Source organism: Prorops nasuta, unplaced genomic scaffold, assembly GCF_024137725.1.
Source record: "Prorops nasuta isolate Cenicafe-Biocafe unplaced genomic scaffold, Cenicafe_Pnas_1.2 PNAS00010, whole genome shotgun sequence".
Lineage (NCBI taxonomy): Eukaryota > Metazoa > Arthropoda > Insecta > Hymenoptera > Bethylidae > Prorops > Prorops nasuta.
The window spans coordinates 7284014-7302329 of record NW_027116807.1 but is presented as its reverse complement, the minus strand read 5'-3'; the positions used below and the strand labels follow the sequence as shown (position 1 = coordinate 7302329).

At 37.0% G+C, this 18316-nt stretch overlaps 4 protein-coding genes across 6 annotated transcripts; 2 read left to right on the top strand and 2 right to left on the bottom strand.

Moving 5' to 3' along the window:
* Positions 1-426: 426 nt before the first annotated feature.
* Positions 427-4296, top strand: LOC136777084 (Golgi resident protein GCP60). The gene is made up of 4 exons (XM_066733147.1): positions 427-894; positions 1013-2103; positions 2190-2249; positions 2334-4296. Exons 1-4 carry the CDS (start codon positions 714-716, stop codon positions 2433-2435), a joined length of 1434 nt encoding a protein of 477 aa, XP_066589244.1. The 5' UTR covers positions 427-713; the 3' UTR covers positions 2436-4296.
* Positions 4297-4480: 184 nt separating this feature from the next.
* On the bottom strand, positions 4481-9591 carry LOC136777080 (transmembrane protein 151B-like). The gene is made up of 7 exons (XM_066733143.1): positions 8906-9591; positions 8692-8751; positions 8482-8613; positions 8324-8404; positions 7826-8257; positions 6522-7483; positions 4481-6452 (listed from the first exon to the last, which is right to left on the bottom strand). Exons 2-7 carry the CDS (start codon positions 8710-8712, stop codon positions 6038-6040), a joined length of 2043 nt encoding a protein of 680 aa, XP_066589240.1. The 5' UTR covers positions 8713-8751; positions 8906-9591; the 3' UTR covers positions 4481-6037.
* A 929-nt stretch (positions 9592-10520) lies between these two features.
* On the top strand, positions 10521-15153 carry LOC136777082 (V-type proton ATPase catalytic subunit A). Of its 2 annotated transcripts, none has more exons than XM_066733145.1 (11): positions 10521-10626; positions 11296-11390; positions 11476-11588; positions 11671-12036; positions 12112-12168; positions 12238-12332; positions 12410-12681; positions 12761-12944; positions 13027-13425; positions 13503-13692; positions 13762-15153. In XM_066733145.1, the coding sequence occupies exons 2-11, from the start codon at positions 11309-11311 to the stop codon at positions 13852-13854; spliced, it is 1851 nt and encodes a 616-aa protein (XP_066589242.1). In that variant the 5' UTR covers positions 10521-10626; positions 11296-11308; the 3' UTR covers positions 13855-15153. The 2 variants fall into 2 exon arrangements, with proteins under 2 accessions (XP_066589242.1, XP_066589243.1); XM_066733146.1 differs by lacking the exon at positions 10521-10626 and adding an exon at positions 10792-11012.
* Positions 15154-15180: 27 nt separating this feature from the next.
* LOC136777086 (upstream stimulatory factor 1-like) lies at positions 15181-17886 on the bottom strand. 2 transcript variants are annotated; one of them, XM_066733150.1, is made up of 5 exons: positions 17573-17886; positions 17284-17354; positions 16907-17187; positions 16678-16845; positions 15181-16612 (listed from the first exon to the last, which is right to left on the bottom strand). In XM_066733150.1, exons 1-5 carry the CDS (start codon positions 17611-17613, stop codon positions 16394-16396), a joined length of 780 nt encoding a protein of 259 aa, XP_066589247.1. In that variant the 5' UTR covers positions 17614-17886; the 3' UTR covers positions 15181-16393. The 2 variants fall into 2 exon arrangements, with proteins under 2 accessions (XP_066589247.1, XP_066589248.1); XM_066733151.1 differs by having other exon boundaries at positions 17447-17723.
* Between the last annotated feature and the right edge of the window lie 430 nt (positions 17887-18316).

Genomic DNA, 18316 nt, shown 5'->3' with positions numbered 1-18316 from the left:
TTTTCCCTTTGATTTACCCTTCCTTCGTCCGTTCTTTATTCTTCCTAGAAAGATTAAATTTACTTTTATATAAAAATACCGTACTGCAATGAAATCCTTAAAATACCTCGTTTTTTCGCTATTAAAATTTGTCTCTCAGTCTGAAAATGGTTAAACCTCAGTCTTTGGTCGGCTATAAGTAATCTAGTAAAAGCAATTTCGTCTTCAAGATACCATTTCATAGGTCCCCGGCAACCTTTGCATTTGCCGAGATAAATACGCTTTTCTTTCATTATTTTATAACGGGTAAATTACAAATTTTGTTTAACTTAACCAAAGACAATTAGACTGTAGGCAGTGTAGGCATTAGAGCCATTAGATTAATTTAAATAAAAAATGTCGGTGCAGCAACGTGTTTTGTACGGGTACGATAGCGACACCTGGCGGCCATCTGTCAATAAATTGCTAAAATGGCTTTACTAGATATTGTGCGGTGGCCAATTTTGCCTTTAACTTAGATTAGATCTTATAAATCTTCTGCAATTCAATACGTTTCTTGTTTTACTGCTGTTCTATTCTGACGTGATTGCTTAATTTTTAGTTCTGTGATCTTTCTCTCCTCTCGCGAAACTGACGACTTATTGCTAACGTGTACTTGCGACAAGCTATTGCTGCATCCAGCTAAAACTTCGCTTGTTCGTTTGCTATTAATATTACTAACTATATATATACAAATGGCGAACGTACACGATGACAATTTAATTGTCGAAGATAAATTGCAAAATCTTAAAATATCTACGGATGATACGACGCAAAATGAAACGTACCAAGAGAAGGAAAGCGAAGAAGGCACCTACTCTCTCTGGGGTTTGGAAATTAGGGATTTGTATAAAATCGCACTTAATTTCTATAAAGGTAAGATTTCTTGACAACTTGTCAATTTGGTACTAACTGAATCTTTTCATTTAATAATAAACAAAGCTGTGTCTGAGAGAGAAGCTTCAATGTATATTTAATTTCTTGTATTTCGCAGAAAAAGAAGGAAAAGCAATGCATTTCTCGTATGAAGACAAAATAAAGTTAGTGGCCTTCACTCAGCAAGCTACCCATGGAAAGTGTACAGCTAAGAATGCCCCTCCTCTAGGTGTTTTAGATGTGATTGGTAAAGACAGGAGATTGGCGTGGCAAAACTTGGATGATATCACTAAAGAGCAGGCAATGGAAGGATTTATAGTTCTATTAGATAAATTGTGTCCCTTATTTAAAACTGTCGTAGAGGCGCAAAAAAGAGATATGGAAGAAAAGATACGACTGAAGGAGGAGGAGAGATTGAAAAAGGTAGAAGAAGAAAAAAGATTAAAAGAGATAGAGGAAGCCCGTCACAAAGCTGAAGAGGAAAGAATAAAGCAGGAAATTCAGAGGAGACAAATTCAGGATGCGTTGAATCAACAAACTTATTACCAGTTTAAAGCCTATGCTGAACAGCAATATCCAGGAAATCCAGAACAGCAAGGTGTTCTTATTAGGCAATTGCAAGAAGAACACTATCATCAGTATATGCAACAATTGCATCAGAATCAATTGGTAATTGATGACAAAAAGTCAGAAAAACAAAGAAACTCTCAGAATTTTATTAGTAACGAATCAAACGGAAATGAAACCGTTACGAATGAGCAAACAAGATTAAATAACGATGAAGACGATGATGATGACGAGGACGATGATGATGATTTGGAGGACTGGCCACCTATCGCTCTTCCCGAGATGTGGACATTTAAAGAAGTAGACGAATTTAAGGAGACTATTAAAAAGGAAGCTGGTGACGCTGTTATTAAAGTTGGTCACGGAGAAACGGTTACAGTTAGGGTTCCGACACACGAGGACGGATCCTGTTTATTTTGGGAGTTTGCCACCGATGGCTATGATATTGGATTTGGTGTTTTTTTCGAGTGGTCTAAGCCGGACACTAATCAAGTATCTGTACACATTAGCGAGTCAGAAGACGAGGATGAAGATGAGGATGAGTACGAAGCTAGGGTTGATCTGGAGAGCGGCGCGGTTAATGGTGCAGTACCGGTTGAGTACACGAAACCTCCTGCACCTTCTACTAGTGTAATAGTACCCGTCAGTACTTAAAATTTTATTTATAATATAATGTAAAACCATTTTGAATTCTAAAAATTAATAATATTAATTTTGTTCTTTCTCAGATATACAGGAGAGACTCTCAACTAGAGGTATACGCTGGTAGTCACCAATATCCTGGACAGGTAACAAATTTCGAGTTTGTTATAGCTATAATTAAGGTTTTAATTATATTTGAAATTGGTTAATACGTGGTGTTTCTTTTACAGGGAGTATATTTATTAAAATTCGACAATTCTTACTCTCTTTGGCGAAGTAAAACGCTTTATTACCGAGTATATTATACACGACCCGGGTACACGAAAGAATAAGTTTTATTAATACCATTTGTAATCACACGATAATGGATGATGTACGGCTGACGAGCACTAGTCTCAACAATCCTTACTAATAATAGAAAAAAAATATATATATAAAGAAAAAGAAGGAGTAGGAGAGAATGAGAGCAGTGCTTTATTTTAATGAGAAAGGTACAGCGCGCAAAGAATGAATTTTATTTATTTTACAATGATGTAATAACACTATGTTTCGTAAAATATAGAAAATGATTTAGCACAAGTTGGAAATATGTCCTTATAATTCGTTTTCATGTTAATATTTCAAAGTGGGCCAAATGTAGTTAGTTTGTAATTTAAGTGTTATTCTGGATTGTTCTGGATTAAGAATTTTCGACGTTGGTATAATTGTGTATCAGTCTACTTGTACTTTTTAATGTGAATTAATATAAAAGACTTTTTATTACCGACTCGGCTATAAAAGACACGGATAAACGAAAAATTATGACTACTGCTATTATTATTATTATTGTTGTTGTTGTTTATATTATAATCAGCACCAATAGAAACGACGGACGAGTAAATCAAAGTTACTAGTATATAAACTGGTAGAGTGTAGTCAGCGTGCAATTTTAATTATCTTTAATAATATAACACTCAGGTGATTTACTTGTTCATCGTTCATTCTCAGAAGCGGCTGTTATCACTAACGTGACGCATCAAATTAGCATCTTACACTTTTACTGCCAAAAATGGAGAGACAAGTGAGCTTGGATAAGATATTTGAAAAAATGTCGTTGAGTAAAGTTGGACCAGCAGGGAATTCAACGAACGTTACTTCTCCACGTTTTTATATTTATTATAATATATATATATGTATGTTTGTATATGTATATATTTTACAGCGACAAAAATCAATGCCAACTTAATATTAATCATCGTATTAAAGCTTATTTTTCATTAAAGTTTTCTTCTTTTATCAAGATTAAGCTTAAGCATTATCTCTTGGCTTAGTTTTTTTGAAGATGAAATTCTTTTAGTCAAGGCGTGCTAATTATCCGGGTTCAATAAAAAAACAATTATTTAAGTGATTGATCAATGTTTCTGAGACGTGCTGAAATGTTTTTTCTTATACTTTTTCCAATTAATTTTTGGTAAATGTAATGCGCAATAAATGAAAATAAATTCTTATGTTAAAAAAAGACAATATCTTGTACAAAAATCTATCAATCCTGTGATGATTCTTTGCAGCAGATATTTTTATATCACTTAGGGTAAAGAAAGGAGTGTGAAGCTGTTTGCAAGACTTTCAGAATTAAAAAACACTTTCCATGCAATCTTGCTTTTTATCGGACTAGTCAATCTATCGACTAGGGTTTCTATATATAAAATTGCTTGTGGTCGATAACATAGATAGTACATGTACATATACACATACATGAAAAACTATTTGCGTCTTTATAATGAAACTTACTGGAAAAAGAAGGACGTATAAAAAGCAGTGACCACGAACCTTTTTCTCGAATAATGTAGTTTTGAGGATAGAAATAAATAGATTTATCACTCGAAGCTACGTAATGTTGCACGCCCCGAAGAATTTCGTTTATACCTAAATCTAGATAATTATCATTAATAATCCACCCGTACTATCATCATTGGGCTTTCGTGAGAAATATTTTTAAACTAGAAGAGCACTTCCTTGAGACGGCATGAGTTATAAACGCATAGTCATTTTTTTTTCTTTTCTCTTTAGATAAAAAAGATCAAATGGCAATTGATAACTTTCGACACTTACACTATGCTACATATAATAAATGGATTGTCTACGAATACTGTTCACGTATGTATACAATTATCACCCATATTAAGTCGATTCACCGAATAAGCAGGATGTACAAACTATCTGTGCAAAATGTGCATAAACGCCAAATGTTCTCTTCAGTTTCAAGCAACGAGCATTATTCGAACATCATCTGCTGAAAATAAAGCTTTGCGCATTCTCTCATTTGTTATAAAGTTTTAAAATTTACAACGTTACATTATTACTACATTAAGAGAACAGTCAGATTTTGTTAATACAAGTATAATGTATAACATGTATGTATAATCCAGTAGCAAAGTTAAAGGTGCAACCTTATCATAGGGGTTTGTCGTATTTTTTAACTGTGAATATCTCGCTGAGCCAAGGGATGTGACTAGAGAAGTTGGACTGTTGAAAATTTCATCAATTCCTCTTGTGTCATTTTTCTTTTACTTTTTAATAAGCTGCAGAGTCTCGAGTGGATTTACAGTTAGATGGACGCTATGTATAAAATACGGCCATGAGAAGAATCGATCTAGTTTCCCTATTCGCCTATCCTATCGTAGCCACGCCGCGCTAATAATTAGTCCTCCGAGAATTTCTATCCACGCCCCATCCGCTTAATTAGACTCACTGTTTATCAGCTTATCAGGCGCGCTAATTAATTGAAGGACCATACGTCTTCTTTCGCTTGAAATTGACACCAATCGAACTTCTTAGCCCTGTTTTACGACGTTATTCATGTAACAATATCGTGTACCCCATTATTATTTATTACAATTTGTGAATTTATTCAAAAGCTCGTATTTTATTAAAATTACAAGAAGCTTGCCAGCTTTTAACCACAGCAAGCACATTTAATTGTTTAATTAGCTATTAATAAGTGACGCTGGTAAATGGAATATAGTATATAACTTCAAAATTTCTTTCCAACGTGGATCAAAAGGGAAAACTAGCGTCAGCGGAACTAGGCTGTACATAAATATATATATATATATGTATGTATGTATATATATATAGGCAATTAATAATTATTTCTAGTATAATATATATTATACAGTGAGCGGCTCAATAAATTTATAGAAACACTCCATTTATATTAAATTCAATGGTTTCTTTTCCGAATTGACTACGAATACAGTCATGCCGACACTTTGACTGTCAAAAAGCGATTCTTGCCTATTTTTTCCATCAATACAGTTAACTGGTCAAACAGTCAAAGCGTTAAGACGCTTAAAACGATTAAATACCGAACCCATCAATAACATTTAAAAAGCGTAAATTTCACCGTATGATTATTATTTATTATATATTGTAAGATTAAATATTATATCGTATATATGTATACTATTATCTACAATTATACAGCTATGGCAGTTGGCAATTAAGTGAACTTTCGAGGACAAACGTTTCTCGCTAAAACGATGATATCCAATCCTGGATAAAAATCACCCACGTCAAGCTCCAACATTCAATTATCACGATTATTCTTTATTCCACTTTTGTATAGAAATTTTCGATGTTTTCTCGTACACCTGAAACGAAACGACCGTGTCGCATCGTTAATCAAACACGAATACTATAACGCATATAAACCCTGAAGAATTACCATCGTCAAAGGGCACTTGCAAGATCAGAGAAATTAAGTACCATAGTGTGGAATAAGAAAAGAATTCATCGATTTCGAGTCGATCGGACGGTATGGCGATCTTACAATCATTGAAAGTCTTCAGCGTTGCTCGTTCGTAGTCTTTGGCAATAACTGCTGCTTGGTCGTCCTCGAGCATAACGAGGATTTAACAAACTGGAGAGTGAGAAGCACCGTTTCGTAAACCTATTATAAGGAAGTCTCCATGTTCAGGTTGGTGCGCCTGCAGTTATTCTCCGAGGAACTACCAGGTTGACCTTGAGGTTTAACCTTGCCTCTTTCGGAAGTAGAGGGTGACGTGGATGGAGCATGAAGAGTAACATTGCCAGAAGAGGAAACGATGGGTAAGCTCCTAGGTCGATGGTCGAGGACGGTTAGTGCATTTTGCCCAGTATTCCTCCTGAGGACGATCTTCGTGCTGGATCCTTGACTATCGTAAGGGGGGAAGGATTCTCTCTCGGCGAAGGATCTTCTTAAACGACTGAACACTGGAACACCTGAGGAATCTTCTTGACTCGGGACTCCCCTCCTAGGTACAATATTCTTCCCACCAAACGGATCCTCCGGACAACGTTCCTGGATCGGACTGGCGAAAATCAAAGTCCTATCCAAGAAAAAAACGGTGATAAAAAGGAGTTCCAATTACAAAATAAAAAACTGTTCTCCAAATTACCTAGCCTCGTCATCTTTATTCTCCACAGAGTTTGGTAAAAACCTCCTAGGAGCATTATCAACACCAACTCTGTTCTCCAGGTTTTCCAGTTCTCTAGTGGTAACCAGAGTATAACGACGACGTTTATTCTGACCAAGGATCGACTTCAAGCAAAAATAGGTCCTCGAAGTTGGAATTTTTGTGTTTCTACGAATTTGCCTCCTCTTAGGAATCGCACCAGTGCCCCTTCTCCTAGGCGACCTCTCCACCTCCTCGTCGCTCTCCAAGATATTCTCCAGACTTTTACCATTGTTCCTCAGGAACTCTGCAGTCGCATTCACAAGGTCAGAGTAAGTTCTCAAGTTGGGCTCTGACATGTCCCTGGGGATGTGTTTTGGACTATTTCTAATACTCTGTACGTTGGAGCAGAGAGGTTCCTCTGGTTGGTCCGGTGAGGCAACGGAATTCCTGCAGCTGTTGGCACAGCATTCATTCGTCTCGAGGGAGCTCAGAGAGGGTTGACGTTCTCTCTCAACTTCATGGCAGCTGCAATCGCACTGGGTCGACGGTTGCAAATCGAGACGTTGGCATAGCAATGCCTCGGAGTAACTTGGTGCCATTCCTGAGATATCCTCGGTTTCGTTTCGAACTGCTAGAGGCTCCATTAGCAAAGCCTCGCTGTAGCTAGGCGCCAACATGTAGGATCCTGGCTGGCTGAGTTGACTGTTGGACGCGTGTATTGGTTCACCACTCGTTGGAGTGTCGTAATTGACTCCAAAGAGCTTTGTTATTTGGTAATCTGCGTACTGCGTATTGTACTCTATTATGACTCGCAATGGCCAGCTCAAGAGGAGAGCACTGAGGCACCAGTAAACGTAAGGATTGGCGAACCACGGATTGTCCAGGACAGCGATCAAGCTCGTTGGCATATAATTCCCAAGGTCCAGGCCCTCTCGCATTTCCATGTAATCGTCTCTCAGCTCCTACAAGGTTAACAATGACTGTCGTTAATTTGAAGCGTGTGGATATTGTTATTGATCAGTGATAAAAGGTATTGGCAAAACCAGTGTGGCTTAGTTACTTTATTGATGCACGTATAATATTATGTAAACATTGATTTTACTCTCGAATATTAATATAAAGATCCTATTGATAAAAACAGCTCTATAAACAATTTTTTAGAGAGCACAATCAATGTGGTCGGTGTACATATGGATAAAACATTCCAGGACTCTATCTGACACGTTAGAACGTCCTAGGAACGTTCTAGGAAGCTACTTAACACTATGAGCACAGTTCTACTATCACCTAAGTACTGTACCCACCTGCTCAGCGAAGAACCTCGATCTGGTGTCTTCGAATTCCGCAGCGGACCTCATGTTCGAAAACGCAAAGCCTTTGCTCAGCATTATCTTGGTAATAGCACTTTTTTTATCGAGTATGAGCTCTTTGCTAATGTCCTTGACACCGCAGTAATCGTAGTAATAGAAGGACGTAGCCGCGTGGGTATTTACCCTCTCGTAATACACTTGAGTACTCGTGTAATTGTCACCGTTCCTGTATCTCGTTATCTGCCTCTTTCTCCTCACGTAGTGGTAAGAAACAGCTTTCCACCAGATCGTCGGTTGAGCCACTCTCAACTGGTTCAGTTTACTCAGTACTCTGTCTTGACTCTCAGAGTGCAGCAAATTAATCCTGATCGGCGAATGGTAACACTCGACCAAATATACTAGGTACAGCATCCCCATGAACGCGAACTACAACAGTTTTTTGTTTTGTTTATTTTCATGAATGCATTGTGAAGGATCGTTTCTCAGACTTACCGGTATGTAAATATACCCATCGTCGCAAGGTGACACGTGCTTCGTGCTTTTAATAGGATACTTGGAGAAATTGATGACAATCTGAAATATCGTCCCTGACTGTTAGCATTTTTCACTCTTGAATCAATCAATTTGGGTGACCTTGAAAATAATAGTACCTTGGTAACGTTGGCGCACCTGCACCAAGTCACTGCAGCGAGACATCCATAAATTAACACCGAGAGCACCAGACACTTGCAATTTGGCTCTTTCTGTAATGCGCCGCAAAATGTTTGGGGCACTGCGCGCTGCTAAAAACAATGCCAGTATGGAATAAAGTGTAATAAAGCCGGTAAAATAACGGTCTTTTTCTCTGCAGAAAAACTCACTTCTTCGTTATCTCGATTCATAGTGTTCCATCTGTTAAGCGAGTAAGAAATCGGTTCTTCCTGAAAAATTCCAAGAAAACGATTATTTATTTGACCTTGGACAAAAACAAAGATTGGCTCAGTTCCAAAGCTACATTTTCCTTATAACAATCGTTTAATCGTTCTACTGAGTACAGTGACGTCTATAAAGGATATACAATACTGAATACTTAACCGGAACATCCGTTTAGTCGTTGGTGATCCGTGCGATAAAGTGTTAAAAATTCGTGCGAAGACATGATGTTGAATGGTAGAGGGATGGAGAGGGGGATTAAACGGTGACAATTGGCGCGTATCGCGTGTGAAGGATCGCTGAGTCGATTGCGCCTCTATACGACGTACGGGGCTGTATAGATATAACGATGGGGTTGGAGGTAAGTCGTCTGGGTGTATACACAGTAGCGAAGATAACACTGATGAATAAGCTTGCTGGACCGAATGGGTGGTTATTCCATTATTTTCGAACGTTGGATTGTAGCAACGTTCCAGTAGACCGGTAATCACTTTTGAAAAATTACGAACGTAATTGTTGCTTGGGCACGGCGGACAAGGCACAGCCAGCCAGACGGGCGAGCAGGCGTACTCGTGCTCTGCTCTGCTCCTGCTGTTCCGTCTGCTCAGCCTGGCGAATACCGTAGTAGTGGCGGTGGCGGTGGGGCCGGAGACGGTAGACGCCGTAGTGGCCGTAATGCGCCTTTTTTACCCCCACCCATCGCCACCCATCTCCTCCCAATCATCCCTAAGCGTCTCTCCCAAAACAAAATCAATTTCAATCATCGATCAGTTATTATGCTCTTCTCTATCTTTTCAAAATTCCTCCAGTTAGTATCGAAATTCTTCGTTAAAGATCAACCTAACCTCATTTCTTCGTGATACTTCCGTTTATTTGTAAGTTAAGGAAAATTTTTTGTCAATCTTAGTGGGGAAGTTTTGTATAATTTATGAAAGTTGTTGATGAAAAAATTGGAATTATCGATCGACATTGGGTGACTCGTACAATGTTCTTCTGAGTTAACGCATCCTGAACGCCCTCTGTTCCAGTCCCAGTAACCTTTCAACCCTCTCGCCCACTTTGTCCATTATCTCCCTCACGCCCTTACCTCCTTTGACAAATACTACTACTACTCGAAAACTGTTTTATAATAGTTTATGTGTTTAGTGGAGGGACTAATTTACTTTTATTAAAAAAAATTGGTTTCTTACAGTTTTTTAAGAATTTTATATAAATTATATGAAAGGGAGAAAGGAGAAAGGATTTATTGACTTGAAAAAGATCACGTAGACTTGGGATAAGATTGATGCGTGGTTTGGCGCCGACTGGACGGCAGGCTGTATCTATTGATTGCAATTTCAGATGCTATGAAGCGTCGGTCTATACTGGCAAAGTATTCTCGAATGTTATCGACTTGATTATATGCAAGAAAATTAACAAGGGAAAACTGGAGCCAACTGCTGAAAACCATCAATTGTAAAATTACAATTACGATGAAATTGCAGATTTAATAGATACGTTAAATTTAAAATGATAGAGAATAAGCTTTGTTGTCAAAAAACTGAAATTAGTAAAATAATAGCTTAGAACTGGAATAAAATCTAACAAATATATTCAGTAAATTATTAGATTGACAGGAACATTTTGTGCGATTTAAAAATTGCCGCGTAAAGCTCACTTTGATGGAAACAAACGTTGACGTAGTATCAGCCAACTGTACGGACTGTACCGAAGGAATTGACGGATGTGTACATATGTATGTGTGATATAATGAAAAGGCGCCTTATTCCCCAACCAGCAACCAGCCAGAGCAGCAAGCAGTCAGCTGACCTGTCTTGTGATAGTGTCCAGGTTCGACTCGTTGACTTACCAAAGTGTATTCTCTTCTTTTCAACGAATTATCCGTAAGTTTTCCATTATCTATCGCCAAAAATATTCCAAAAGACTTCCGTCTTTCACCTACAACCGTTTAACTAGACCTCTCAATAACCGCCGGCCAATTTTTTCTACTTACATTCGAACCTGTGGCGCGTTTAGTATTGATCATGCCCTGTTTGCTGGTCATGTGCCGAATCTACTCCTTCGCTAGTAGAATTTCCTCCGTCCGGCCAATAATTTTCGTCCCTTTGGTACTGTATTGATTGGTAATCGCATTCAATTGCGATTTCTTTCTCATCCCTCCTCATCTTGGAAATACATTTTTCTTTCTCAACTGCCTGGTAGCAGACAGCAAATTTAAGAGGGCTACGCCTACTTTTTAAACGAGCACTCACGTGAATTTCCTGAAGAGGTCTGAAAAGCAGGTTTTCTCTTAATGTGTCAATATTTTATCACTACTCATTTAATAATACAGCGATCGCTCAAGTTTACTTTTCTTTACTTCTTTTCCACACTAAGCTTTAAGTGTTTAGAATACACAGTTTGGCAATAATCACCCACTTGTCTGATTTCATTATTGTTTTGTTGTTTTCTTTTTTATGAACTTAATCAAATCATTGGAGTAAGGTTTTTCAATACTGTACAAAATCATTTTCATAGAAAATTATGCTTATATATCTTATGTTTATTTTCAGTTAATATTTCACAATGACAGGCCGGGGTTTGCCAAAAATTGAAAATGAGGAGAGAGAAGGAAAGTTCGGATACGTTTATGCAGTTTCTGGACCTGGTTAGTGAATGTTTTTTTATTCATATATCAATACAATAATTTCTTAAAATTAACTATTAAAGTAATATTTTATTTTCTATTTTAGTTGTTACAGCAGAAAAAATGTCGGGCTCAGCTATGTACGAACTAGTACGAGTGGGTTACTATGAATTAGTGGGAGAAATTATTCGTTTAGAAGGAGATATGGCTACAATTCAGGTAATAATATAGTTTTGGTTATTATTAGTCAATCCCTTTTGAAAACTCATAACTTACCTATACATTGAATTATTTATTATAGGTTTATGAAGAAACAAGTGGTGTAACTGTTGGAGATCCAGTGCTTAGAACAGGCAAACCTTTGTCTGTCGAATTGGGACCTGGCATTCTTGGCAGCATATTTGATGGAATTCAGCGTCCTCTTAAGGACATTAACGAGCTCACTAGCTCGATTTATATTCCAAAGGGTATTAACGTGCCTTGCTTATCTCGCACAACATCCTGGGAATTTAATCCATCTAATGTTAAAAGCGGCAGCCATATCACTGGTGGGGATCTGTTTGGAATTGTGCATGAGAATACACTAGTAAAGCACAGAATGCTTTTACCACCTAAAAGTAAGGGTACTGTAACCTACTTGGCACCAGCAGGCAATTATACTGTTGATGTAAGTTTTTTATAACTGGAATCAAATATCATTAAAAATATTACACAATTATAATTATATCCTCCCTATTTACAGGATGTTGTTTTGGAAACAGAATTCGATGGAGAGAGACACAAATATACTATGCTTCAGGTAACAATTTTTATAAGAAATGAAATAAAATTGCTTAATGCTTTTATTTTAATGATTCATTATTTATAGATATGGCCAGTACGTCAGCCAAGACCAGTTACCGAGAAATTACCAGCCAATCACCCATTGCTTACTGGACAGCGTGTTCTGGATTCTCTCTTCCCGTAAATGAACAAAGCACATATTAATTAGTATTGAAAAATACAGCCCGATTAGACGATAAATTTAACTATTATTATAGGTGTGTACAAGGTGGAACTACAGCCATTCCGGGTGCTTTCGGTTGTGGAAAAACTGTAATTTCTCAGGCCCTTTCGAAGTATTCCAACTCGGACGTAATTATCTACGTCGGTTGCGGAGAGCGTGGAAACGAAATGTCTGAAGTACTTCGTGATTTCCCTGAGTTGACCGTGGAAATTGATGGTATTACCGAGTCTATCATGAAGCGTACTGCTCTTGTAGCAAATACTTCCAACATGCCTGTCGCTGCTCGTGAAGCTTCAATTTATACAGGTGAACTATATGGATAAAACAAACTAAGAAACGTAACAAACATTTAGAACAAATCAAAGTAATTATTTTCCTTTCTTAGGTATCACTTTATCTGAATACTTCCGTGATATGGGCTACAATGTTTCAATGATGGCTGACTCGACTTCTCGTTGGGCCGAGGCACTTCGAGAAATATCAGGTCGATTGGCTGAGATGCCTGCTGATTCCGGCTATCCTGCTTATCTCGGTGCTCGTCTTGCAAGCTTCTACGAACGTGCTGGAAGGTAAACAGTTTTTCCATTTGTTAATTTGGTAACGATAAGTTGAATTATCATTTATAAAAATATAATATTGCTATTTTTTTAGAGTAAAATGTTTGGGTAATCCAGATCGTGAGGGGTCAGTAAGTATTGTAGGAGCTGTATCGCCTCCCGGTGGTGACTTCTCCGATCCCGTTACCAGTGCCACTCTGGGTATCGTCCAAGTCTTCTGGGGTTTGGACAAGAAGCTCGCGCAACGGAAACATTTCCCATCTATCAACTGGCTCATTTCTTATAGTAAATATTTAAGGGCCTTGGACGATTTTTATGACAAAAACTTTCCCGAATTTGTCTTATTAAGAACAAAAGTCAATGAGATTCTTCAAGAGGAAGAGGATTTGTCTGAAATCGTACAGCTAGTTGGTAAAGCTTCCTTAGCCGAGACAGACAAGATAACTTTGGAAGTTGCCAAATTATTAAAAGATGACTTTTTGCAACAAAACAGGTAATTGTAATAGTTCAAATTTAAACCGTACAAATTAGTTGTCCTTTTTGTAAATTTAATTGTTTTTTTTTCTCTAGTTACTCCCCATATGATCGTTTTTGCCCATTCTACAAAACCGTCGGAATGTTGCGAAATATGATTGCCTTTTATGATATGGCTAGGCATGCTGTAGAATCTACAGCTCAATCAGACAATAAGATTACGTGGAACGTAATTCGCGACAGTATGGGGAATATTCTTTATCAACTAAGCTCCATGAAGTTCAAGGTAAATTTTTCACACTACTATTTACATTATTACATATTTCATTCTTATCTAAAAATCTATTTTTCTTAGGACCCTGTTAAAGACGGCGAAGCCAAGATTAGATCAGATTTCGATCAGCTTCACGAAGACATCCAGCAAGCGTTCAGAAATTTGGAAGATTAATTTATTCACATCATCGAAAAAATAAGTTGGTTGTAAGGAATGACGGCCCTTGGCGATTTAAGGATGTCCTGATTCATTTTAGACATGCTAAAAAATGTGGGAGGGTGAGAGAAAACTCACTCTATCTAGAATGTCTCATCTAATTTTAAGTTTTACCTGCTTAAGTTTAAACGCTTCTTTAAATTGTATATAAGGACAGTGTTTGTTATTTTTAAAATCCGTTTATTAAAAGAAAAAAAAGCACTGGGCCTCTTATAAATTTTTTTATCCAATGAAGTTGGGACATCCTTCAATATTGTTTCAGCATAGATTTCAATCGTATATTTCACATTGTTGGAAAATCTTGCACGCAAAGATGGAACAATCTGTAAGTAGCAAAAGACATGTCGGAGAACGTTAGAACTTATTCTTGCGCCATTTAAAACTAGAATTAATTGTTTTGGTGCTTTCTTATCTGAGAGGCACTCGGGTATACATGTAAATTGCGTCTGTTATGCAGACAAAAAAAATATATATGTATGTATAATTGAACAGAGAAATCTTTAAAGCTTTCTATTCAACTACAAAAATCAACACGATAATAATGAAGTTCAGTACATTGAACGGAGAAGCTGAAGCTTCGCTTATAAAGGTTGCATAGAATCGTAGTTTTTTGCAGGAATAGAATTTGAGGGGAATAAACGATTAATGTATTATATAATATTATTGTATCATGTAAACGTGTGCGAAGAATTGTTAATATTAAACAAAAATCTATTAATCGTACACGTAAATTGCGAGATCCTGACCTGCTGGAATCGGAGGCAAGGAAACTGCAAATACATAACGTCTTAGATCTATTTCCTACGTACTAAGGCCTATAAAAATTATATATGTATATACATATATATAAATGAAATCAATAAAGTAATGAAAGTATTAAAGCTTTTCATTTGTACAAATTCATTCGTCTACATTTTGATCGTAGCTATTGTTAAAATTTATGGAATACCGAAATGTTATTTTTAAGGAACAATAATAGTTCCTTGCTTCCGAATTCATGAAAAAGGATTTGTAAACAAGTATTATGCCGTGGACAGAGGTATATTATGGGAATGTTGAATGATGAAAAATGTAAATCGTTGTTGTAGATTCAACCAACGGCGTGTTACTAACGAATAGATAAAATAGATCTATAAAGGATAAGGATCTTTGAACAAAACGAAAAAAATCCACATAATCTTCTGTATTCCGATTGCTTCAATATCATTTCCATTGTATAATATGTAAAAAAAAAAATAAAAAAGTTGTTCACTTAAAGAGGAATTTATTTAAAGAAACAGACCATGAATTTTTGAATTTTGGTTTAATAATCATATGCTATGATAATTATAATAATAATAATATAACAATAACCCCGCGATATTTACATAAACGGTATATTACAGGTCAAATATATTTCCTTGGTTGATCCATAGACACTTTCCTGACTCACAGAATCTTACAATTGGAAAATATATGTTATTGCTATGTTTACATGTGTATGCGTAACATACATCTGTATGCATAGATATATATACATATATGTATATAGGATTATGCATTGCTTAATTACTTTACACCTTCAGTCGAAACTCGCTTTGCAACTCTTCTATTCTACAACTGTGTAAACTGTATTAAAAATAAAAAACATTTAACAATTTGAAAGATTTTGTTGCAATATCTACGTAATGCTGCTGCAAGGTTTCCTTGTATATCAGTTTCAACAAATCAAGTTAGCATTAATATAATACACTCATAACTATCAACTTGGTTTAATACGAATTAAAAAGGAATCCAAAGAATATATAATTTAAAAAATATATAGAAATAAATAAGGTGCTCTTGATCTTGTTAAAAATGAGACAGATATTGCGACTTATCAAACATGGTCAAAACTCTATACAACAAAAATTATACATTTTTACATGAAAGTTTTCATACACTTTCTCCCCTTATCATCAATTTCTAATATTTTCTACATTAATAATAATTGAGATATTGTCATTATCTTTATCCTTGTTGTCTCCTTGCTTTCAATTTCGCGATGAATTACAAATTTAATCTGTATATTCTTTTGGTTTAACCCCTTCGCTACGGACGCTTTCTGCGGCGCGCCACTCTTATTGACTGAGCCGTCGCGCCAAAAGTGTGCATTTACGAAACAACTGTAATCGCCCATGATACGCTCAATACCGCGGTATCTTACGCAGTAAGTCACCGCTCGTACTTAGCGAGCGTCAAGTGTTGGGTGACTATAGTCACCGCTCGTAGCGAAAGGGTTTATTAAACTTTAATATTCCTATAAAATCAAAATCTAAACAGAATATAATATTCAGGTTTAAGATATAAAACATTAGCTATACGTGCAATTACTACAATTTAGCCAAGAAGATAAATTATTTTCGAGATAACAACGTAATTCTAATAACACAAAATCTGTCGCGATACCTGCAAAGGTTCTTTTCAGATGCTTACAATATTATGTACAGAAACAGTATATAAGTTGGATATTCATATTTTAAGGACTCAAATGAGCGACATCGGAACACGCTCCCGTATTAGCCAGCTGCGTCCTTAATTGCAGATTCTCACGTTTCAATTGCTGGATCATTTGCTTTAAGCTTGTAATTTCCTGTCTTAATTTTTCATTATCGCGTAAACATTGCCCCAAGCCTTGGTTTGCTGCTCGCAATTCACCTATGTACTCACAAGCTTTTGCCAATATCCCTCCTTTGCTCTATAAAAATTTAATTTTGTTAATGGTTTATCAGACTTATAAAAAGTAATTTTTTCCAGTGATACCTGTGTTTCATAAGTTGCCTTCCCCTCTGAATTGCTAGCATTGCCATTTGTATTGGGACTGGAATTACACTCTGGTATAATTTTTCCTAACTTTGCAATCCAATTATTTATTTTATCCCTACGTCGTCGCTCAACTTCATTGTGAGTCGCTCTTCTTCTATCATCTCTCTGAAATTTAAGAAATATTTGTATGACTATAATCTTTCATAAAGGTAAATGATAGCTCAACCTTTTTTAGGCCTGTTGTACAATTCCTAGGTGTCTCTATTTGAAGAGTGGTAGTTCTTGGAACAAGAGATCGGGTGGTCTGCGCCGTTGTGAATACATCGTTAGCGTTTCCAATAACATAAAACTGGCCATTCAAAGGAGATGTTAGGACCTGAACTGTATTATTCCCTTGCTGAGATAAGGGCAGCTCTATTTCGTTTCCCGCAGTGGTACCATTCACTTGTACAACCCTGTACGCCAGGGTCTCCTGGTATCGCATTCCATCGTCTCCTACTGTATCACCTTAAGGAATAACAAAGGACTGAATTATAAACTCCTTTCAAAGATACTGTATTACTAGTAAATATGGGATAAAGTTCAACTCTATGCAAGTATTACCATCGCAGTCAACGATTTCAGCCTCCTCGATGACGATTCCCGTACCTCCCTCAACTTTCGGATTGATCGTGCTGCAAATAGAATGTCTGATCTTAAAGAAATTCCATTAACGATGTTTTTATTGGTGGTAGGGTTATTTTAACAATTGCGAGATGCCTATTACTTCCACAGTCGCCGTCCTCGTAAATGCGCACTGTGCACTACGTGGTGACCTTGAGGAGACCTCGGGTGAAACAGGAAAGATAGGTGTTGGGGCTATCTGCCGGTCGATATGTAATGTAAACACTACCTGACATCTTGCTGCTCGAGGTGTTGCTCCAGAATATCCATTTTTTCCACCAAAAAATGTTTGAATTTGTCAAAATTCACGTGAGCTGGTCACGGGACACGGTAACGAGGTCATGTGGTGTACAAGATGGCTGCTGGCGTAAGAGGCGCCATCTTATGCACAAAACTCTTGATATTTCCGTTTCATTCAGTGTGTGTGTGTGATGATAACTCATTCCTGGTGGTAAAGTAGACTACTAGCTCATCGCAACGCTGGGGGCGAACAACGACGCGGCATGATAATTCATAATTTATTACCATGACCGACTCCGATCTTTATACAGGATATCTTTATGTGCTCTTTATTTGCTCTTTGTCACCCCCTTTCCGTTAATTGTCAAAATTGAGTACTCTGCGTACTCATGCGCTCTACTTCAAGCCGTACTTCGCACACTCCGCTACTGACTGTGAATACTGAAAATCCAGTTTGCGCGACATTGAATATAGGTTTTCAGTACTCGCAGTCGATAGCGGAACACTACTTCATTGAAACAATTTTTCTTCCTTGATATTAAAGGAATTTGTGAGAATTACTTGTACTTGAACGGGAGGAACAAATTTTTTCATTATTGGCTTCGTTTGCATGTGTACATATGACATACAGATTTTGCTGAAATTCGCAGATTCAAATGTATACAGACATCTATAGACAGGATTCACAAAAAATAGATTGCAATTTGCGGAGGTGTACGCAAAAGAGAACGTA